This window comes from Stereum hirsutum (assembly GCF_000264905.1).
Source record: "Stereum hirsutum FP-91666 SS1 unplaced genomic scaffold STEHIscaffold_7, whole genome shotgun sequence".
Taxonomy (NCBI): domain Eukaryota; kingdom Fungi; phylum Basidiomycota; class Agaricomycetes; order Russulales; family Stereaceae; genus Stereum; species Stereum hirsutum.
In genome coordinates, this window is record NW_006763137.1 from 1,697,676 (window position 1) to 1,720,466 (window position 22,791).

The window sequence follows — 22,791 nt, forward strand, 5'->3', positions numbered from 1 at the left end:
TTCGTCAACCTGCGTCAACCCGAACGGAAAATGAGGTCACGCCTTGCCCCCGCCCGCCGGTACTCGAGATCGTTTTTTTTTTCGTACGTTTGAAGGCTTTGCTTTATCCCGGGAAGATGATGTGAATGCATGACTCATTTTCGAGAGAGATGGTCTCATGTATATGGCTTACGCTCATCTGGCCTTGTCTTCCATGAGCTGTCCGAGTTCTGCGTTTACTTGCTCATCGTCAAACTTCGCGGTGGACTTTCTTGGGTTTTCTGTCGTCTACTTAAAGAATAAAATTATACAACGCTAATTCCATGCCCGTGAACCGTGTTGCTGAAAATGTACTGGGTACAATCGGTACGCTTCTCCTTCTAACCATGGCGGTCTTCAGGATTTAGTATCTGTTTTAACAGCCATATATCGCGATCTCTAATAGGAACCGTTTGTTGGTGCGGCCAGCTGCTGCCACAAATATGGAAATCATACCGTACAAAGTCCACAGAGGGCCTCTCACACTGGCTACCGTACGTCGAGCTCCTCACGTCTGCTCAATTGACTGGCCTGTCAGTCTGACGATGGTATATGTCGACATTTGATCAGGCTTGTATGGGCACTTTCGGCCGTCCCATTAGGAGTATATGTCATCGTGCAAGACCTGAACATACCTTTAATACTGCAGCCTCAGTTGTTCACGACCTTTGCATTGATCTCGTGGGTACAGGTGCGCTACCTTATGTTGCTAGCAAGGTTCTCGAGTCAACTGATATATTTTATGACTGCAGTGTCTTTACTACGATAATGGTCGATCTTTTCGGTTCTGTGTGGCCGTTCTCCTCGGCATTATGGTCACAGAAGCCGCCCTCGAGACAGGCTTCGTCTACGCCTTACGGGTATGTTCACTTCCACCCTATCCCCATTTAACAAATCATACACGCCTCACTGAGCACGCTCATGGTCTTCTTGGACAGCCTGCTTACCGCGAGGGCAAAGAATCCGCAAAACGAGGGGTACAATTCTTCGGAATCCTGAGCTCAGTCATGATCTCACTCGCTTTATTGTAAGTCCATTGTCGTCATTCGGTATCCGTCTTATCCCATCACTGCGAGTAGCTTACCCTTCTGGTCATTTACAAACAGCCCACAATACTACGAGATTTACAAACATAAAGCCGTCGTCGGTATATCCGTTACGTTCATGATCGTCGACCTACTCGGGGGTGTATTTTCCGATCTGTCCCTCGCATTCAAGGAAGACTTTGATGTCATCGCTAGCATAACTTATTCACTTGTCGTAGTGAGTGCAATTCTCTTCGAACATCGCCATTCTTCTAAACCCCCGCTTCGTTCAGTTTTTCGACGCCATAGTCATCATTGCCGCCTTCATTCTGAACCCACGCGCACGTCGTCGCGAACGTGAGCGTCAAAGAGCACTCGCTGCCTCTAACGGGGTCCCCGAGTCGTCACCCGCCACTGGTACCGACACATCCAATGCACCAAATTCTTATACAAACACTATCGAGACCAGTGCGGCGAATACCGTCGCAGCTGCCGATGAGAGCCGTCCTGCTGTGGGTGAGACCGAGGAAAAGGATAGGGAGAGAGGGGTTGGAAGAGGCGGATTTGGATTGGATATTGAGCCGAGTACGAGATGGGCTGGTAGCGAATCACACGAGGTTGTAGATCTAGAGAAAGGTGAAGAGATGGGGGCCGCTCAAAGACATAACTTGGAATGACGAGCAGGGCACCGATATGGACCCAACGTGGAGGGAATCTCCCTGTCGTTCCATGCCCAGCTAGACCAATAAGAATTACAGTATGTAATGTGGCGTACATAGCTTTAGACGAAACAAAGTCGAAGGAACTTATGTCGAGAAACTTACAGGGAATTCGCCTTTCCGGGCGCTTCCGCAGCCGTCGATCGTATATTGATCGGCCGGCCACGGCACGGCACAGCCACTCCACGTGCGTCCACCTGCCTCCGTTGGGCGTCGCGCTTCGCGCGCCGCCACTTTGCTTCCAGTGGTCGAACTTCTTCGCTCTCTCTTCGCTCTCTTCTTTCTCGATGCTTTCGAGCTATATATGCTTATATGATCTGTGTTTCTCTCCTCATTGCCTCGAGCGATCTCTCATAACTGCAAGTGGAATTTATGTACGAGTTTTTCCTCATTTTGCTCTCAGTTCTTGTGCCACAATACTTAGCTTCAACAGCAATTTCTTGTCCAGCACCCTTATGCATAGCTGTATATGTGTATGTTACATCTTGAGTACTTGATTCCCCAATAAATGAAACTATATTATTCCATGGAGGAACTTGAGTCTGGAGAAAACTATGGGAGCAAGAGGCATTATATGTATGGAATGAGTGCCACACTGTGGCCCAAACAATGCATCCCGTGTGCTACGAAGGAAGCCATGGTGGCGCTACGAGGCTTCAGCGTAGCGAAAGGACTCTGATGACGAAGAAGAGACCGAAAAAAAAGATCGTGATCATGAGTGCGGACAAGCAAAGCACCAGCGAAGGGGCTCATGCGTTAACGAGGCATGCCGAACTTACTGGATAAGTTGCCAAGGTCTGTCGTTTGGCAGCAATAAGTGCAATAAGTTCGTGCCGAACTTAAACTTACTGGAAACTTACTGGCGATCAAGTCCAGTAAGTTTCTCGCAAGCGAGATGAGTCCGAGAAGGTGTGGCACAGCTTCGCACTTGCCGCTCGCCCCTCCTCTCGATTTGGACCGCTCAACGGCCGGATTTTATGCTCAAACGTTGCTTGAAAGAGACCTTCGGGTCTATTTTTTCGGGCCTGCGGCGCGTACAATTGTCCTCTGCGTCTGCGGTCCAAGTATCAAAGATGTTGAGCACGCTAGTACGTAATGTAGTAGTCTTAGAGTATCTAGCAGCCAGTTGTATTTTTTTTAAAAATACTCTATGAGTCGGCCCCTTCGTAGGCACGACGAGGCCTTCCGAGTCGATGCTGTCTCGCACAGACATCAGCGTACACACTCCGGAACCGGGCGCAAGACCACTGGCATAATCCCAGCCGCTCTCCCCAGCTCTTGATGCTTTCCTCCGGATATCCCGTCGCTTACCAAATCCCGTCGACTCGATCACCCGCGGCCACTTACACGAAACACTGACTTACTACTTAGCACCTTGGCATGACTTCAGCGCTCGAATTGCTTCGGCGTTTGCCGCAAATACCCCTCTTCGCCACTTCGACTGTAAATACTCTCCCCTAGTCGCTCTCAGTAAAACACCACGACAGTATTCGAGTTCATCATTGAATTATCGAACTCCAAAGGCCACGAAGGCCACGTAGACTCCTATTGAGGCCCCTTATCTGTCATTGATCGTCAATTGACTGGCATAGACGATGGAGACTGCACAGAGGCTTGCGCAAACTTGGGTGGCCACTGGGAGAGATGAGGAGGTAGAGGACACTGCTGCAGGTGCGCAACACGAACATCGTCAAGATGATATCTTGCTTAAAATGCACCATAAGGCATCAACAGCGGGGACATCAAGCTGCTATATGTCGTACAGGCTCTGGGGGAGTATCTTACATCGGAGGAGGATCTACTTCGGACGAAAGGTATGCATTATCTCATGCACCATTTCGCTCGTCTGTTGAAGCCAGGCTTGGTAGGTGTTCAGTACCTTGCCTCTGTCGTCGGAAAGTGTTCTCCAGACAAGCTGAATCGCCAGTCTGGTCCGTGCGAATCTCACCCATCGTCCACAGCTTTCGCTCAAGCGATTCGCAGTAAAGGTTCTCATCGCGTTCTTCACCTCGAAGCTGGAAGACACAGAGACCATTGTTCCTGCTCTAAATGGGATACTTAACCTCACGAGTCTTCCTGCATTCATATCTGACGATGCTGTCACTATCTGCGAAGCGTAAGTCCATCGCCCACCTCGCTCTTACGGGAGAACAGTCGTTGAGGCCAACTTTCAGTTTGTTTGCGAACGTGAAGATGCAGGCTCTGGTGCAACCACAGAGGCATGTTGTCTTCTCTATTTTTGACTCCCTGATAGCTCGATATCGACAAGGTGAGTTGATCGTTCCGATATTTATGTCGCGGAGCCCTGAACTCTGCTTAGCTCTGAAGAATATGGGAAATGACTTCCTGACTGGGTATATCGCGCTCGCCGATGGAGAGCGAGATCCTCGGAACCTTATGGTCGCGTTCGCTATAGCTCGTGTCCTTTTAATCGAGTTTGATATTCGTGACAAAGTGGAGGTACTCCACTTCATCCTAAATTTACATTCGGTTTTTTCAAAATTTATGCTTCTCTACAGGACTTTTTCAATATCGTATATTGCTACTTCCCCATCTCATTTCGACCCCCGGCCGATGACCCAAACTTCAACATCACTCCCGATGACCTTCGGAAAGCGCTGGTGTAGGTTTTCAACGAGATGGCTCTTCACTGCTTCCCAGTTGACCAGTTTTTGCAGACTGTGTTTGAGCGCCACACCGGCTTTCGGGGAACCGGCCATACACCAATTCCTTGAGAAGCTCAACATGGGTTCCCCAACGGTCAAGGTAAGCTTTTAGCCCATATCAGGTCTGTATGGCTCGTTAATTCCCATACTTCTCAGAGAGACGTTCTCCAAACAATGGATGTCTGCCTTCCCGTGTTCGGTCCTGTTCTTGCACGTGCTCTAGCCAAGAAAACATGGAATCACCTTCGTCTCGAGATCTTTCAACCCACGGACCCAGAAACAGAAGCCGAAGCCCTCAAAACTCTACAAGTGCTTATCAAAACTATCTACGCTGACGCTGACGCGGCACAAAATTCAGATGCAGATATTCAAGGATTGGCAAAAGAGGCGTGTGAGGAATGTATACATATCCTGAGGGAACCGGAGAAGAGTCAAGCGAAACCTGCCATCAAGGTTATCTGTGCTTTTATGTCAACAACGCGTATGTCTTCTTCAACTTCCCATTCTTCCCGGCGGTCATGTTGAATATCGCCATTCTGCGTTCACAGCCTCTGTCTCCAAGTTTACCCTCGCACAGGTCGTGCCGCATTTGATCAAGCTCTTCCTCAATGTGGACGAAGTAGCCAACCGCGGCTCGGTCCTCTCTCTTTTGTCCTCCCTCGTCGCCGCTGCACGGGACTGCATGTCTCGGCCAGATAATGTCTCGTCGACAGGACCACCGTTATTGCCATACAAGGACGAAGTTCTTGGTGCATTTACCGTTGGTCTGAAAGTTCCGTCCCTGGCATCTCCATCAATAGAAGGGCTCCTGGCTCTTGTCACGACTCCTGATCTATTAGAAGATGAAGAGATAGGTTTCGTGGTACAGAATGTGAACGACATACTAGGAAGCCACAGGGAGGATATATCAGACACCACGTAAGCCTACTTTCGAGTGTGATGCGCGGAGTGAAGATGTGATTTATCAGTTTTGGCGTTAAACAGGGACTCTGCATTGACTCTCCTTACGACTATTTCGTCTACCGCTCCGCATCACGTCTCGCAAACGACCCTTCCACTGCTCTTCTCTGCTCTCCCCGACGACGCGCCTCCACGAACCGACGCAATCACTCGTGCCCGGTACTGGACGACGCTAACTTCGCTCTCACGGTTGTGTGCTCAGTCTGACTTGTTCGAAACCCTCGTTGTCCGCCTCACTACGAAACTCGACCTCCTATGCTTCCCCACTGTACCGCCATCATCTGAGTACCCAGAAACGATGAATGGCCAAGAGGAGGATCTTGAACCGGCAGCGGCCTATGCACACGCACTTCTTACTACTCTTGGGAGCGTACTTCAGGACAAGGTAGATCACGGGGACGTTGATGTGCAGAAATACATAGACAGACTGGTGCCGAGGCTGTTCAATCTGTTTATATGTTCAACATTAGCTGCTAGCGAGGACGGTACGAGGAGGAGAGCTCTGTTGGTCTCGGATGCCAGGCTTGTGAGCGCTGCGGGGCGGATCCTCAATTTGGTAGTGCAGACTTTAGGCTCGCAGTGCGTGTTTCCTCCTCCCTTTCGTGATCAGTGAAATGAGACTCTGACAAGCCTGTCTGTGTTTCCTTTGCGTGTAGGAGGCAGAATACGTTTGTCAAAGAGTTGGTCGACGCGTACACGCAGGGACAGGTACGGAGATTTGCTGTCGGACAACAAAAGATATCTCCACAGGCGCATTTTGTGCCATTCGAGGTAGGCAACATCCTATCTTAGTCCTTTCTTTCTCCTTTTTTTCTGATTCCCTGGTAGTCCACTGCACCCAAAGCTCAGAAGGACTTAGTAGCACTCTTCTCGGAGGGGATCACAGGTCTGCATAAGGAGGTAAGCGTGGTATACATCTTCCGTCGACTCTTCTCGGACCCATCATGTACGACCATTTCTCATGAAGGTTCGATTATCGGTTGAAGACCCGAGCGCCTTCCTTAACATGATTCTCCAATGGAGCTGTCATCAAGCTGAGAACGGGCTTCAGCGGGAAAGTGTGTGGCACCTACTTGCTGCCGTGGTGAACAAAAGAGAGGAAGGTCAGTCCACTGAGCACTGTTCACCGTCATACGTATTCGTTTTTGACAATCTGCTGTAGATCTGAATACATTCCTATCTTCTCATCTGGACTCGTTCTGGCTTTCGGATGTCGCGAATACATCGAGTAGTCAGGAAAAGAGACGATATGCTCTTACTGCATGGACTTGGGTACGTCCTCCGACCCTTCCTTGCGTGAGCTCAAATAACACTTGGGCGTTTCGAATGTTGGTAGGTATGTAAGGGTTTGCTCGTGCGCAACCATCCGAACGCTTTGCGGTTCGTGAACCGTCTCTTCGAACTCTTCGATGACGATAGTGTCAGCTGGGACGCTGCGAGGGCTATCGGCGCTGCAATAGGATCGGACAAGGTGCTCACGAAGAAGAACCACGCTATTATAAGGGTAATTAATGAGACCTGGCTAAATATCTCCTGATGAAGGGGGAGACTAACGTTTCCATAGATCTTATACGTCCAAAAGTACACAAATGCTCTTTTACCGCGGATTATCAGCGGCGCGAAGGACGCGTCCGGTAAGTTCACGTTTTCACGGACGAGATCTAGTGCTAACTCTTTCATATAGACCCACGTCAACAGACTGCTCATCTCGTTGCGCTTACATCCCTCATCACATCCATCACGAAATCCGTCTATGCACACGAGATGCCAACGGTCAGCTGCTTCTTTCCTTCGTACCTCTCACCAGTTTGCTAAGGATTATCCACAGTTGATGCCACTCCTCCTGCGAGGGCTCGACCTTCCTGACCCGACAATCCGAGCTAGCGTCATTACGACTCTCCTTTCTGCCGCACAAGCTGAAGTCGAGGGCGCAGCAAAGAGCTCGAAGGAAGGGAGTGTATTCGCTGAGCATGCGTCCTCACTTGCCTCGACCATGCTACTGAATTGTTCCGTTGATATCATGCCTGATGCGGTGCGTCTACTTTGTCATACTGGTTGCATATACGTAGGCTGACATGACGGCACAGAGGGTACGAATAGCGGCCTTGAAGTTTTTATCCGTGCTGCCACAAGTAGTGCGGTATGATGTACTCCATCCGCAAAAGGCACATGTCTTGCGGGAGTTGTCGAAAGTCTTGGATGACCCAAAGAGGTCTGTGAGGAAGGAAGCAGTAGATGCGCGGTATGTTGTGATTTGTTTGCTCCGTTAGCCTACTCTGACAATTCTCGTCGTCAAACAGAACAAATTGGTAAAGTGTTTCTCTCCTCGAAGGCAGCTGCGACCTAGCTAACAGGTATAAATTCAAGGTTCACCTACAATGGATAGGGACCGGTGAAATCGTGGAGACAATCTTGTGTTGTACAGTAGAGTGTATAAAGGGAAAAATAGGTGCGAGCGAGAATCTGTACGCTGATGGCCCGTGACGGATATGGTCTCAATTGTGGCACCTCGGTGGCGATGACACGTTGGCCTGCTTGGGTGGTCGGCCGGCATACCACCGGCCCGGCACGTCCGAGTCCGCCGTCTACGCGTTCAGCCGGCGAATTCAACCACTTTAGCGCACAGACTGTATCTAGTTCAGCGATGGTCTTGGAGCTCGTGCCGTTGGATGCCCATGAAAAAAATGCTCTTGAGCCGAACTGACGACTCAGTGCGGCAGTATAAACTTCTAAGAAGTTATAAGAATGGTCACCGTGCAGGCAAAGTTTTCATCATACACATTCTCTCTCAACAGTCCCGATCGCTTACCCTGCACCAATGCGACCTTTCCCATATGACTTCACTGGTGGTAGTCCCGGCATGCATCACCACAACCACTGGCATCATCAACGATGGGCTCGGCGGGGCCCCAGCAGACTCCTATGGTTCTTAATCGGTGGTGTCTCGGGCCTTGCGTGGGTGAACCACCGGGACAAACATCACGAATTTCTTGCTTCGGAGGATAGCTGGCGACGGGGCTGGCGCTCTGATAGCAGTTGGGGATGGGGATTCGGGCAGGCCTGGCGTAGCGGGCGGGACGGGAACTATGGGGTGGACAAAGATTGGCCAAGGATTGATGCCACTCCGGGTTCATTTGTAGAGGGGTCTTCTAGGACTGGCTTTGGGCGGAGTGCGGGGAAGAGGGAGGACGTCTTGCAGGACACATCTTCGCAAAGCCAGAGCCAGAAGCAAGCTATGACGCGACCTATTGTGGGCGCGGTGATTCCCCAAAAAAGTGCAAACCTGCTTGGGCCAAACGCGGGATACGACTGGGATATGGAGCGAGAAAAGGTAAAGGATGTTGGCAGGCAGCTCTTGAAGTCGGTCAGTCGTTTTGCTTTCCTCGTCGCTGATATTTCACGAAATGACCATCATTCTCCCATAGACGTCTGAACTGTCCGAAGCGAAGATTGATGCGATGCTCACGGGGCTGCAGAATCTCAAGCAGGTGCGCAGTGTCTTTCGGCTGTCTTTGTATTAGATCTTAAGCCCCGAACGACTTTTTCAGCGTTTGGCAGAGCATCGCACAGCTATGACGAAGGAAACTGTGCCCACGATGCCGGCTGAGTTGCCTGAGCCTTCACAAGAAACAACCGCATAAATTATGAGACACTGGGCCTGAGGTGATCCTACCTCGTTTCCTTGGTTTCAACTCGAGTCAGCTTCATTTTTGTCGTTCTCAGTCCTTTGATCCTTCTTCAAGTTGTTTATGTCTCTCTCAATCCAATGATTTCTAATCTCTGTTAGCGGGGTGACTTTCCAGGTTTGGAAGGGAGCGCGCGAGGCCGTGACATCGCACCGGGCGGCCAGTCAAGCTGAATATCTTCTGGGCTCAACATCTTCTTGAAAGCTTTGTCTCCGCTTCAGACAATTTACAGGCAAGGCGGCGCCTCCGAGAAGATGGGCTTGTATCTGCTCGCTCTCGGCGGCCGTCGTAATGTGCTCCGATATTGTTGCTGGGGAGTCCCCGCTACCACGAATCCTCCTGTTTCACTTTCCCATATATCTCAGAGGAAGAGGCCGTGAGCGGGCCGACTTGAATCACAGCCTCGGCGGCGCGACTCAGTCTCGCATCTAGCCTTTATTCTGTCCATTCCATAATTTATTTCCCTTTCGGTTTCGCATGTCGTAGGCTGTCTGAGTTGCCGGGAAGTATAAATTGGTTCTGCATCTTGCATACAGCACCCCGTCACCGCAGTTACACCGCGCACACATACACCACTTACCTCCCAGTCATTCACAACTCTCTTCCCATCCGCGAATATGCTCAACACCCGCACTCCCACAGATGCTCATCGCACTCCTCACATCCCCAACCCGGCAGATCACATTCGGCGTCGAGACGAAGAATTTTACGCTCGCACCGCCTATGCTTTCGACGAGTACAGGCGATGGATAGACGGCGAGCCCCTCTCTCCCCTCTCAACGCAGGAGTCGTACACATTTCCCGACCCAAGCGACCCCGGCCCTCCTGAAACGGGAGCTGCAGCATCCATCGTGCCATACAAACCTCGTTACATCACCGTCAACAAAGCCTTCGAAATTCTACCCACTCCACCTGATGCGCAGCGACCACGGGTTCAACCTCCTAGTCAGCCAGCTCAACAGCCTTACATTGACTATGGCGGAAGGGTCGTAGGCTATGTCATAGAGACGGATGGGCGGATCGTTACGCTGGTCGAGGGAGGCCAACCTCTAGCGACCTTCGATCCCATTTCCGATGTCCAAAACATTTCCTACATCGCAGACCTCGCCAGTCTCGCCAGCCTTACAACCTCCACCCCTCAAGGCCACGGTGTCAATGCAGTCGACGTGATAAGTGCAGGAGAAGGGAGCAAGGTCGAAAAATCACCCGCTGGTTCAGAGGCTTCGCGGTTGGAATCGCACTAACAGGGAATAGGACTGTCACGAATCCTTGTTCCCTACTTCATTTAATCATACCAAAAACTACACTCCTGCACAGTCTCATATCGCATACTTTGTTCTCTGGACCCTTTATTGTTGTAAAAGTGCGCCCTCTGCATTGTACTAAAATACTACTAGCGTGTGCTTCCGTTCGGCTTGCCAATCTTGGAGTACCAGTCACCCATTAGACAGCCAACCTTTGACATCTTGTGCTCCGCAACGCACCACCTCTTGTGGGTACAGTGCTTGGGCTCGAGCTCTCTATATGTCGGTCGCTAATCATGCTCAAAATAATACCATCATCTCCAACTCGGGAGCAGAACCATGGACAGAGATCATTTGGACATCCTGTGTGCTACATAATACTAGTGAATGTGTACCTATTATCAAGGTGCCCGACCTTGGCAAGCCAGCTTGGGCGAATGTAAACAAGGTATAAGACAAGCCAGTGGCGTAATACCTGGCGTGGCGCAGTACTCTTAAGCAACCAATGCTATCAATTACAGGAAAGGCTCGAGAGCTTGGGGGAGGATGTCGGCGATGGCAGCGCCGTCGGAGGGCTCGATGGAGGTGAAATACTGGAAATGATGGAGATGGTCAGCATGAAGTTCCTGAGAAAGTCATAAGAGCAGGACGTACATCTCCCCACCATGGACCAGCGGCCCACCACAAAGCTCCGATCCAAGCTCCATCAGACTCGGCCAAGGCACAAAGAGCGCCCTGGACAGCGGCGATACAGTCGGCTAGACATCACGAAAAGATCAGCGCGTCTAGTACTGGCTACAATTGGAGAGAAACGAACCATTTGACCCAGCACCAATCTCACCGAGAAGGCCCTTCATATTGTTCTCTTGCAACCAGGTCGTAGCGTCCGCGAGACGCTCAGCGCCGATGGTTGTGGAAACACAAGTCTCAGAAGTGCCGGAGCCATCGGAGTCTAGGTATTGGTGCATCTCAATGGCGACATTGTCATTGGGGTCCTGTATATCTGCGAAGGCGTCTCCGTTACCAGACGAGGTCCAAGTCCATGCACCTAGAAGTACGAAGGAAGGTCAACATTTAGAAATATTCGAATACCAACAACAGTGGCTCACCAGTGTAACTTCGGGTTCGGATGAAAAAAAGTGAGTCATCCAGCCACACGTGCTTGTATGTTTAGACATACGAGGTACCCTCAACTAAGACCATCTGCGTAGTAGCACCGCTAGCACGAACACCGTTGAGACCAGCTTGCATCTGTCACATCTATCAGTACGGGAGTAGAAGATTGTCAACTACAGACGAACACACCAACTCAAAAACAGTCTCAGCCTCGATGTCATGGGGTTCGTTCATGAGATCGAAGACGACATTGCTGTTGTCAGCCTTTCACGATCATCAGCAAGCATCAACGCAACCTGGACCGTAAGCGGCTTACAAACTGTCCAGCCATGTTCGTCCAGACTGCATTGAAGACGTATTCGTAAGAGTGAATATTGGCAAGTGTGAAGTGGGATGCCACACGTACAGGTCTGGAAGCTGTAAATCGCTATCAGTATATACTGATACTAACGCAAAAGCATGCAGGCTTACTCGTCGGTACTAGTGATGACGGCGCTGTCGTACCTCATGTAGTTGTGCGCTATATGGCCTTAAGTTAGATATCTATACATAAAACCACTGGCAAGCAACTTACGCTCAATGACGGCGTACGCGCCAGCATCGGTAATGTAGTTCACGATCTGAAATGTTATTTTCAGTGCGTAGCAGGAAAAGAGTTGCCAATAGACACATACAGAGGTCAAGTTGGCCAGGTAGGCGTCATCAAAGGCACCGGTTATACCGGTAGAAGGAGGGGCCATACGCTCCATCAAGAACGGAACTCGAAACGTGTTGAAGCCGAGGTTGGTAAAGTACTGCGTAGATTCAGTAAGTGGCGTTAGTATGATTATGGGTACCGACAGCTTACGTCGATGCTTGTAGTCTCGGGGAAGATGAAATCGGTTCCTGCGGGAAAGCATCAGCCATAGGATACATCAATCGAAATGGGTCCGCGATCTCACCGTAGACACCAGGAATAGCCGTTCCGAACTCGGCGCCGGACTCGTTCACACCTGCTTATACCTCAGAAAATGCCACAATATTCGAGATCGTGCGGTCGGCGTACCAAAGTAGTCAAACTTGGTGGTGGAGCCGGAGCAGACACTGTTGGAACTAGTCGAAGGAGAAGACGCCGAGCTAGTGGTAGTAGCCGCGCTTCCACTGGTCGAGGTAGCGGCGGCAGAACTTGCAGCAAGAGCGATGGACGATGAGGCAACCGCTGCGGAGCTGGTCACAGCCGAGGTCGAAGAGACAGAAGACGTGGAGACACTGATGACGGATGAAGAGGAGGAAGCAGCGGATGATGCGGCAGCAGCTGCGGAAGATGAAGAGACGGCAACAGCTGTGGAGGAGCTAGCGTTCGTCGTAGAAGAATCAACCGAAGAGGAGCTGGTAGCGGGAGCAGAGCACTGAGCAACAGTAGTGGTCGATGAAGTGCCGATGGAACTGGCCACAGAGCTGGCATCAGAGCTGGCCACACACTGAGAGTAATCTGCAGGATGTAAGTGAAATAATGCGGGGAATAAGGAAGTTATGACGCGACCCACAATCGTTCATATATTGGCAGGTCGAGCCAGAATCGCACAGAGTATCGCCTGTTGGCTATTCAGGCTTCAATTCAAACCAGCATGGATATCCTCGAAATTCACCTGAGTAGTTTGTGCCCTGCATGATTTGATGAAGATTTTGAGTATTGCATCAGGCATGTGGTTTTTAGAAATTGAGGACACGTACTCCACACTGTCCATAGAGTCTGAAGGGGACTATTCAGCATATGCACCTTGCGAGAATATGTTTCTAACTTACGCAACGGAAATAGCAGGGGTAATCATAGACATAGCCAGAGTAATGGCTGCCGCTAATGATCTCATCTTGGGTACGCCTCGAATCAAAAGAGTGGTAGGGTGAATGAAAGGGAAGTTGAGAAACCGAGAACTGAAAGGGAGACTGGGGACTGTTTTGTTTTTCAGGAAGACTCGCTCCCGATCTTTTATACCTTGCGAGCATGTTTCTCCAGTCTCAGGGTCCGAAGTGATCCAGCCTGAGGGCGAAAGGCGGCTGCACTGGTGCCTCAATGAATATTGCAAACAGGCCGTAGCGACAGCGACAGCCCAGAGCAACCGCATGGTTGTGAGCCCCGCCAGGCCCCGCCGAGGTCGAAAACAAGCAGCCTCGGGACAAATATGGACGACAGCGGGAGTTTTGTGCGTGGTGCAAAATGAACTCGTCGAATACCAACAGTGCAGGTCTCGGCACAGCGCACTTCGATACGCCGTCCAGCGACATCCCTTGAGAGCGTCACCACGATTTGGCCGTCTCTCGCTCAAGAGCTACTAATATTTCAAGATGAATGATTATGGGTAAGGGACCCAGTATGTTAGACCACTGTGAAGGCAAGTTCTGAAGACAGCAGTGCGGGAGGTTTTGAACAAGGGTTACATACTATGATGGCAATGATGCGATCAACGACGTCGGCAACACTGACGCCAACACGTTGCCTCCGTAGTCTATGTGGATACAAAGAGAAACAAGCTCGACTTCCATCAGGCGCGACATTATGAAGAGCACTATGTAGAAAATACACTCGTGTAGAACATGGTTTCTTGGGGTCCGGGGACCGGCTTCGGACTCAGTAACATTCTGTCGCCGTTCGTTTGCTGAACTCCGATCCGGCAAATTCCTCCGCATGGAATAACGCGACATGACGGACGGTGCAGTACTGGTAAGTATACATCACTCGGTCACTCTCGAGACCTAATGCACAACCTGTTCTCTATCGTATCTCTACCCCGGCATACTTCTTCACCTTCTCTTTTGCCCATGCTCTGAAGGACCACCGTTTATGACCTGCAGGACCCTGAGCTGCCTCTTCCTCCTCTGTCTCGCGTTCCGGCTTCGCGACATTTTCTCTCACACCCGAGCCACCTTCCGCAAGTCCTGCAACCCCTGAGTCCCTGGCCACCATTCCACCGTTTTGTGGATGAGCCTGATTTCCTTCGGTGCGATAGACTTGATCTGGACGTCTTCTTGACTCCGGCGTCGAAGTCTGACTACGAACTTGAGAGGCGGTGGTAGGCTGTTCCTGTTGCGCGTTCGATGTACGCTGGGCATGTGTATGGGCTACGTTGTTCGCGTCAGGTACGTTTATACTCGAATATATTGTTACTGGCGGATGTGAAGGACGGGGTGCCAGAGGTGCCGACGAAGGTACACCCGCCGTTGCGGAAGAGAATGAAGTTTGCGCGGGGCTATTCGCGGAAAGTCTTGACGGTGTGCCAGGGACTGAGTTGACGGATGGGCTGGGAGTCTGCGGCGATACCCCCGTCCTCAGTCCACTGCCCCTTCCTCGCTCGGTAACTGAGGTTTGTTGTCGATCGGAAAGAGAACTGTCTACATGGTCAGAGCGGTGTGACGAGGACTTTGTGTTCGTGGAAGATGGTCCCGCTACGACCCTACTCGTTGCATTGTTCGAGGAATACTGGCCTCCGCGTGGGCGATCGTTAGGAGTTGAACCTACGTCGGAAGCGTCTTCGATTACTGTTCTTGAGTGGTATGCAGAGGGCCGCTGGAACGTTTGTGAAATGTGTTGTGGTTGTGGCATTTTGGGAGGGTCATTTGGGCGCGTAGAAGCTCTCTGTGATTCCGTAAAGTCTGCTGACGATTCGTTGGCGATAATGCGCACAGGAGGTCCTGCGTCGGGTTTCCGGTAGGGTGCCCCGCGGGATATCCCAGGTTTTCTGTCCGCCCACTTGTCCTCTGCGGTCCCTGGACGTCTGAACCTTTGGTTGGAAACCAATGTGGCATCAGATGCGTTGAAAGGGAATTCGGAGGAATCGTCGTCCTCCAACAACGTGGTCCCAGTGGCATCCGAATCCGTGCCTGGAGTATAATTCGCCGCGTAGCTTGAATGAATTCCTGTGTCTGGTACGGGCATACTCCGAATTGCTTCAGAGCGCTGTTTCCGTCGCGAAGGAGGAAATGGTGCCGCTGCTGCCGACAACATTGGTTCCGGGAATTTATTTGGCTCCGAGGACGATTCTGTTACAAGTTAGGGATGCAGGCCAGTGAGCAGGCCAGTGAGGTTGCTGATACCTAATTCGGCAGAACGCCTGTGAACCCCACGCACCTGAAATTTCGTATGTGGACTCTGTATCTGATTCTGGGCGGTCTGGCTGTCATACGGAAGAAATAGCCTCAGGCCGATACTCAAACCATTGGATCTGTTGTAGACGTACCTCTGGAAAAGCGGATTCGTCTTGAGGGGGTGGTGGGGGTGTCAGACATCTCAAATGCCAGTTCTTACGATCGCCAGGATTTTTGATCATCGCTTCCATGGTCATTTTGACAGCTGTAGACCATTCAGCTATAGCCACTTGAGATGGTTCATATATGCTGTCGGACCGCCGTGGGGTGAACTGGACTCGTGAATTGCCAATTACTGCACCGAATGTCTCGGCCTCATATAGTGCTCCGTGGATATCTGTACGTCGCGCTCAGCAATGAATAATCGCTCTTCTACCTCGACCACCCACCTTTAAGTATGAATTTATGATCCTTGTCAGTCCATATGTTTCCGAATACAACCGTTGATGACCCGGTGTCGAGGACAATATGATACCCGCTGTCCAGTACAACATACAGCTGCACGGTGGCCTTCTTCTGACCAACGCCCAAACAATCTTGAAGAACTCTTGCGGGTTCTAATTTTGGGCTTATGTCTCCGTATTCCCTCGGATTCGTACGGTAGAAGTGGGGGCGATGATCCAGAGTGATTGGGCCCAGGTCGGTTTTGAAATTCCTCATGAACCACAAGACCTCATCGAACGTAGATGTATGGCTCAGTTGGGCTGTCGTCACGGTATAGGAGGTGGTCTGACATTAGCCCTATAGCTCGTGGTCTACGAGATCTATACATACGTATTGTATGGATATATGGCGTGTCCCGTTTTGGTGTAGAAACAATGACGACGTCCACAGCTACCGCAGAGTCGTCTTTCTGCAGTCCACTGGATGATCAGGCAGAAGCCTGTCAGATGTCAACTACGGACTCACCACGGGTTTAATTTTTTCCTTGATCCTCTCCGACAATTTCTTCTTAACTTGATCTTTCTTTTTTGCATCACTCATCTGCTGTTTGATATAACTTTTACTACTGGTCAAGTTGTCTATAGCGAATAATTTTTCAGCTGAATGCCCGATAGAACAAGACGAACCTGATCACCGTATATCCTCCGGATCCCAACCAGGTTTTCACATATCTGCAGAGTTCGTATACAGCCTTTGCGACAGCCTTCTCGATATACTCTTGCGGCTTGCTTTCACTCTCCGGATCCAGGACCAGGCTTACTTTACTAATTACACTAGATTCCACATATGTAGACATGAACTTCGTACATGAGAATTGCCTAGTCCAGTATTGTCATGACTCACCTTCTTAGTTCTTCTGCTCGTGACATTTCAACTCCGCCTTTCCACCTTGAGAACGATTTATCATCGTCCAGCATTCGACATATATTTATGAGAGCTATCGATTGTTTTTGGAATCCTGAGGAAGACGGCACATTCTTGATGTAGCGCCCACAAATTTGGAGAAAAGCATGGGTATCATCGCGTACTACAAAGCTCATAGACATGACAGGTCCAGAAAATCAGCGTTCGAGTAGTAGTGGAGGGTTCAGGCAGACTGCCGCGGCGTCGCAGCACCGAGATCACACATGGAATATACGTATGTGTTTATGAGGGCGGATTGGGTTCACGTTCCGATTTCACAACTGTAGGCGGACCGTTGGAAATGTTCTTCCCTGTGTAGCTTGACGCCCTCCGGTGGATAGTGTTCCGCACTAAACCGTGCGTCGATACCTGGAAACACTTCCGTATATCAATAACGCACGGTCAAGGCGTTGTGGTAACCAGCGTTTGTCGCTTAGCGAACCGTGGTAATTACAATGCGGTGAGAACGAGTCGTGCTCTCAGGGACACACACTAAATAGTGACTCGCAGATCCTTGGGAAAGATGGCAATGACGGCATACCCACACAATAGCTTCATGTTGCAACATGCAAACCGCTCCACGACGCATGTGCCACATCGATACGCCACCGTCAAGGGTTCATCGTAGTGGCGTTAGCCCATGCCATTGGGTAGGCCAATAGCCTGGCTGGGGAATTGGTCGAACGTCGTGAAAGACAAGCTCAATTATAGATCTTGAGTTTCGGCCACGCATTATAGGGCTTGTAAGGACGTGTCCTTTCATTCGGTGGTGAGCGCCAGCGTTTGAACGATTGAGTTTCGGCGAAAGCCGGGATCAAACTTACGACTCGCGGAGCGCACGCTGAGTTTCAAACGGGAACGGTCCTGACTTCCCGCTCGTTCACATTTCTCTCACACAACCCTCACCACAACCTCGTGTTCCAAGATAGCTTTCCATTTCGCTCATTGAGCCCCTTCGTTCCGAGCTTCATGGCGTTGCACAACAGGTCCCATGATCAAGGAGTTATACGGCTACTAAGGCGCACTCCACTGCGCAACCACTACGGATGTCCTGACTGCAGCTATGATCAGGCGTGCCACTATCAGTGAAGACATGTCGGCGCTTTACCTCGTTTCATTCATGTTGGTCCGCGCTGCCATTCGTTATCCGATCATCCCGTTCTGACTCGTGTTGCTCACGACTGCACGCTTTCGTCTTGCTGTTTCTTTGTTATCCGAGCTCGTCATGGAGAGCCACATGTCTCTACTTCCAGTCTTGTACCTTTGGAGTATACTTACCGTGCACCGGCTGTGTACCAAAACTCCTGAACAGAATAGATCAAACCGACCGCTATTTTTGTTTGGGTATTGAACGCTCACATATAAACAACCTGAAGCTATCGTGATGAATTAGCATCGTACAACCCCCGCCGATTTGACTCCTGCCATCCCACTGGGCAATATGTCTTACTCTCTCTTCGCTGATCTCACGCAACCGCCCTCGACGTCAAAAGAGTTCGCTGCAACAGATCTCGTTCACCTGCTTATACAGTATGTCGCCCATGACGTCTGTGCCCTTAGGCGCAACACGCAAGTTTCCTTCCGTATTGTCGACAAGGCCCGCACCATCTGGACCAATATAAACAATCTTATCGATCGCACCGAAAAATCCGCTGCCTTCGACTGGGATAGTTATGACAAGTTCATCGCAGCAATAGACCCATTGGAGGAGTTTGTTATTTTCTTACAGGGGGCTGACTTGATGCTCGTTGAAGCTGATAAACCTTTCCTTACTGTTTAGGGCTTTATTTGATCTCAGTCTCACGATCGAGAAAGAGGTCAAGTCCTACTTGCCCGAGGGCACTGGCATCGATGTCGGACTTCAGGCCGTGGACACTTGGCAGTCCAACAGGAAGATTTTGCGCGACAGCTTGAATACTCTATGCAATTCGAAGCCCTTTAAGGTAGCGGTTCATTGTTCTCCCAGCCACGCTTCAAAATTACTGACATAACCCTTCTACAGGATCTCCCCGATTCCACCAAGGATGCGGAAGGGGACGAACTGAAAGACATCTACAGTGCTTACAAACATGACGATCTGGCCTTGCTTTCTGAGCTCTACTCATCCATCGAAGCAAACGTGCCGAATATTCGCAGTAAACGCATGTGAGTTTCCTACCTACTGTTTTCAACATCATCCCTTTGACCCCGTTTCACACCGCACACAGCGGAGAGCTTGCCAAGCAGAGCGATTCTCAGCTGAACCAGATTCGTGCCCAGCTTGCTGCTGCTCAGATGCCCGTCGACGACGTAGGCGATTCTTTAATCTACGACAGATACCCGCTCCTGACCACCCGTCATACCCTAGAATGTTTTTGTCCTGACGATCAGTTACAGCATGTTGATGTTTGGCGTCACGGGAATGTCGGCCAATGCAGCCCAGTATCCAGATTGGGCTTCGTATCCCAAAGTAAAAGACGTCTGGAGGGCAGCCAAAACGTAATTTGTTCGCTGATATGGCGTTGACGAAGCTTACAACACAGTCATCAGGTTTCTGGAGCATGTAAAGGCACAGCTAGATGACGCCACTGTCGAGAAGAATAAGTTGCAAGAAGCTTACAACGACTTTGTGGAGAAACTCAAGGTACGCTCGCATACAAAGCTCGACTATACAACTTTGTAACTCGTAGTAATCAACGGACATCAGAAATTATGTCCTACCGAGATGCCAGAGTCCTTCCTATCCCTGATGAAGACAGTGGGCACGATCAGAAGGCCGTACTATGGTCAAGCCTTGGCCTACGTTGCCGTTTGTCGCTATCTCGCTAAATGGTTCGAAAGCGAGGCAAACAAGACCTCGAAGAACGTCCTCCCTCTGCAGGAGTGGGTTTATCTTCTTCTTATTTGGTAACAACGCGATGACATGACGGCTTCTTTAGTGCTTTCGACAAGACTCTCGATGCCTTCAACGATGCCGTCGCCGCGGCTACGTCGCTCAGGGAGGTCGATTCTGTCAGCGAAGCTAACACGAAGGCCGTTGAATCGCTTGCAGCAGCCAAGGAAAAACTCAAGCAGTGCTTTACCGACTTCAAGGTCAGTGGTTCTACCTCTTCTTCCGGTGAATGGAGAATGTATGATGTACTTTCTCCAGCTTGAATCATGGAATGAGTATGACACAAAGATCACGACGGCGATTGCGAGCGATAAAGGGAGAATGGAGAAGCTCAAAGCGTATCAAGACAATGTGAGACGATTTTGTCCTTCCAACGACGAGTCGGATATCGCTGAACTTACATTATTCTGATAGCCCCAACATGCCACCAACGTGGATGTCATTCCTGCCGACACGGTTGACATCACGATCAAACCATTCAATGGGGAACGTGCGATCTCAAAGGAAAAAACTCGTACGCGAGCGTTCTCGCCAGTCCAGCTGCTTGGATCAGGCTAACGTAACCCTGTTCGCGATGTGATACAGTCAAAGTCAGGCCAGACGCCCGCCTCGCCGCCATCCGCCACGACTTCTGCAAGTATCTCGACGTGGCAGACAAAACCGCTGCCCTCGCTAGCTTTGACGCGTCTAGATTCAAGAAGGACGACGGCGCTGTCGTTGCTCTGGACACTGAGATCAAGGAGATTGCAGAGGACAAGAAGTGCACGCTCAGATTCATCATCGGTCCGCCAGATGTTAAGCCGAAGACTAATGGGGTTTGAACTTGAGTTTTGTTTGGCGCAAGGCTTGATTTTTTCTATCCGACACCTTTATTTACTACGTTACGGTTTGAGTCGTCCTACTATGCTTTGCCCTTCTATCCTACTTCGTGCCTTAGCCAGTATTCTTCAATAATATGATTTATATGCTTTTCTCTCTTCACCGATACGGGTTCTGAGCCAGAAGTTCACGTGCCACTGCCAAACTGCCCGTATTCTTGGTGATCGCTGCTATAGTCAGGCCTCACCGGAGAAGGCTTTGTGCTCTGTCATTGCATTCAATATTTAGAAGGGCCCTGTCGATTCTTCAGCGATGGCCGCGCCACAGTGGCTCGATTCATCTCGGTGGAAGAGTTCGTCTTTCTTCAGGAGCTGACCCTTTGGGCACGACACTGGAAACTTTCGGTGTCACGAAATTGGACCCCACGGCGTTACTGAGAGAATCAGCACGCCGCGTAGTAGAGGACGCAGTAATGTCTTAGGTGCTTGTTCGATTCTAGAGTAAGGGTACGTATGTCCATACAATATGTTCAGACAAGGTCTGTGGACAGTACGTGTTAGGCAGCACATATATTGGACAACAGCTCATAGCAATAAGAAAGCAGTACAAAGCAAATAGATAACGCTCGATACACATAAGCATACACAAATGAAGGATATGAACTTGTAGTGAAGGTAGTAGCCACTGCGGTACATCTTGTCTAGCATACGGCGCGGAGGATCCGCTCAGTTCTCTCCTCACCTGCGAGGTGAGCCACAATAAATATGCCCCAGGGGCTTCGTCTTCGAGGAAGATTACCGCAAGAGCGCATTAAAGTTATCAACGTACAACGTAGTGGATGAATGGAAAGACGGAGAACACGGCGACGACTGTCATGACAATTCTGGTGACCAAAGGTTCCGTTGTCCAAACGTACATCAAGACACCGATCATACTACATAGGATGCCGAGAAAAAGACTGAGAAACCCTGTACCAGGAAAGAAGGAGGAAACAGAGCGACCAGAGTTTCAGCGAAGTACAATCTTTCAATGAATTACGCTCACAATGCCATGTAATGGACCTCACCCCTCGACTGACGCCATACCTTGCGAGAAGGTCAGCGGTGCTTGCACTCAGCCTTCCTTGGGCATGGAGAGTCTCAGGATCAGACCGTGCAGCGTTCAGCGGCATTTCGCCAAACATCTCCGTGATAATGAGCGAGGATACTGTGGCCCCGATGTTCAGGAGAAGGCCAGAGTAGACAAAACCGAGCATAACGTCCTGAACACTTTGGTCAACATTGGCACGGCTCGCTAAAGGGGGTTGAGCCTTCATGAAAGTGAGGAGCTGAGCATCTAAGAGCACTATGAGTGCCGACTACGCAAATCCGCGATAATTAGCATTTCAAACCATTTAAGAGGTATGTTGATGAAGCATTGAAAATGCTACTCACTACAGCGGCAGCACTTTGAGATGACGAGATCCAGCTCGATTGTACAGCTTTGAGGATAGCGGGTAGATCATCTGGCTGCTTAATCAGCTTGAGCACCTCAACGGCTTGAGGCAAGATAAGGCGTACAAGAGATGTCTGTAATTGGTGCCATGATCAAGACTCTGAGCTATGCCAATGCTGGGTGATATCTCAAGCTTTAAGTATGATGCAACAAACAGATTGAAGACGAAGAGAAGGAGATTGGAGTATGAAGCTCGTCCTGTCCTCTTCGGCTGGTCTTTTGTAGACAGTAGTGCATGATCCAGACCGAGACCGAGGCCTTCAAGATTGGAGGACTAGTTTGTGCCCCAAGAGTCCTCGTGGATCATTCGTACGTTACCAAACACTGGTAATTTCGAGCTTCTATATGCTGCTTACAACGTACGAGGCGGGGTAGGTTGAATTCAGGCATGTCAGAGATTGTCTAACTCGAGAAGGATGAAACAAAACAAGGTGGTGTGAAGATGAGCACTGGTTTCAGGGAGTCATATTCTATGCGTACGTTAGTGCACAGCAACCGCAAGGAACGACGATTGCGACGAGTTAGCATTACATGGGCAAGGCGGATGCCTCAAGGCGTTGCTCGCGGTGAGCCTCGCAAATTTGCAAACTCATAGACGTCGAGAGAAAAGAATTATCGTTGCGCTCCCAGCGGATTATGGGGTTTCATATCGCGCAATCGCTTCTCAAGGTTGGGAACTAGAAACGAACTACGCGAGAGGGAC

At 50.2% G+C, this 22,791-nt stretch overlaps 5 protein-coding genes across 5 annotated transcripts; 3 read left to right on the top strand and 2 right to left on the bottom strand.

Annotated features, from left to right (window-relative positions):
• Nucleotides 1-302: 302 nt before the first annotated feature.
• Nucleotides 303-2,225, top strand: STEHIDRAFT_131391 (uncharacterized protein; the record flags this gene model as incomplete). The annotated part of the gene is made up of 8 exons (XM_007304403.1): nt 303-345; nt 425-512; nt 589-709; nt 771-878; nt 957-1,045; nt 1,125-1,281; nt 1,337-1,591; nt 2,187-2,225. 8 exons carry the CDS (start codon nt 303-305, stop codon nt 2,223-2,225), a joined length of 900 nt encoding a protein of 299 aa, XP_007304465.1.
• A 1,132-nt stretch (nt 2,226-3,357) lies between these two features.
• Nucleotides 3,358-10,318, top strand: STEHIDRAFT_111261 (uncharacterized protein; the record flags this gene model as incomplete). Its single annotated transcript, XM_007304404.1, has 24 exons — nt 3,358-3,433; nt 3,487-3,576; nt 3,631-3,693; nt 3,746-3,878; nt 3,937-4,031; nt 4,083-4,222; nt 4,282-4,385; nt 4,441-4,528; nt 4,585-4,909; nt 4,977-5,346; nt 5,413-5,967; nt 6,045-6,096; nt 6,217-6,288; nt 6,356-6,491; nt 6,551-6,660; nt 6,725-6,892; nt 6,953-7,022; nt 7,073-7,161; nt 7,217-7,420; nt 7,458-7,630; nt 7,743-7,837; nt 8,184-8,752; nt 8,814-8,876; nt 9,611-10,318. 24 exons carry the CDS (start codon nt 3,358-3,360, stop codon nt 10,316-10,318), a joined length of 4,548 nt encoding a protein of 1,515 aa, XP_007304466.1.
• Nucleotides 10,319-10,833: 515 nt separating this feature from the next.
• Nucleotides 10,834-13,284, bottom strand: STEHIDRAFT_182867 (uncharacterized protein; the record flags this gene model as incomplete). The annotated part of the gene is made up of 18 exons (XM_007304501.1): nt 10,834-10,911; nt 10,973-11,076; nt 11,136-11,366; nt 11,428-11,435; nt 11,499-11,569; nt 11,624-11,698; nt 11,751-11,776; nt 11,841-11,851; nt 11,906-11,954; nt 12,009-12,054; nt 12,109-12,228; nt 12,282-12,319; nt 12,376-12,426; nt 12,480-12,905; nt 12,961-13,008; nt 13,063-13,078; nt 13,148-13,166; nt 13,220-13,284. The coding sequence occupies 18 exons, from the start codon at nt 13,282-13,284 to the stop codon at nt 10,834-10,836; spliced, it is 1,482 nt and encodes a 493-aa protein (XP_007304563.1).
• Nucleotides 13,285-18,344: 5,060 nt separating this feature from the next.
• STEHIDRAFT_111263 (uncharacterized protein) lies at nt 18,345-20,596 on the top strand (the record flags this gene model as incomplete). Its single annotated transcript, XM_007304405.1, has 12 exons — nt 18,345-18,433; nt 18,464-18,613; nt 18,684-18,846; nt 18,906-19,048; nt 19,111-19,192; nt 19,251-19,381; nt 19,433-19,526; nt 19,590-19,765; nt 19,822-19,975; nt 20,034-20,126; nt 20,190-20,289; nt 20,361-20,596. 12 exons carry the CDS (start codon nt 18,345-18,347, stop codon nt 20,594-20,596), a joined length of 1,611 nt encoding a protein of 536 aa, XP_007304467.1.
• A 626-nt stretch (nt 20,597-21,222) lies between these two features.
• STEHIDRAFT_168738 (uncharacterized protein) lies at nt 21,223-22,178 on the bottom strand (the record flags this gene model as incomplete). Its single annotated transcript, XM_007304406.1, has 4 exons — nt 21,223-21,562; nt 21,639-21,951; nt 22,028-22,098; nt 22,154-22,178. 4 exons carry the CDS (start codon nt 22,176-22,178, stop codon nt 21,414-21,416), a joined length of 558 nt encoding a protein of 185 aa, XP_007304468.1. The 3' UTR covers nt 21,223-21,413.
• Between the last annotated feature and the right edge of the window lie 613 nt (nt 22,179-22,791).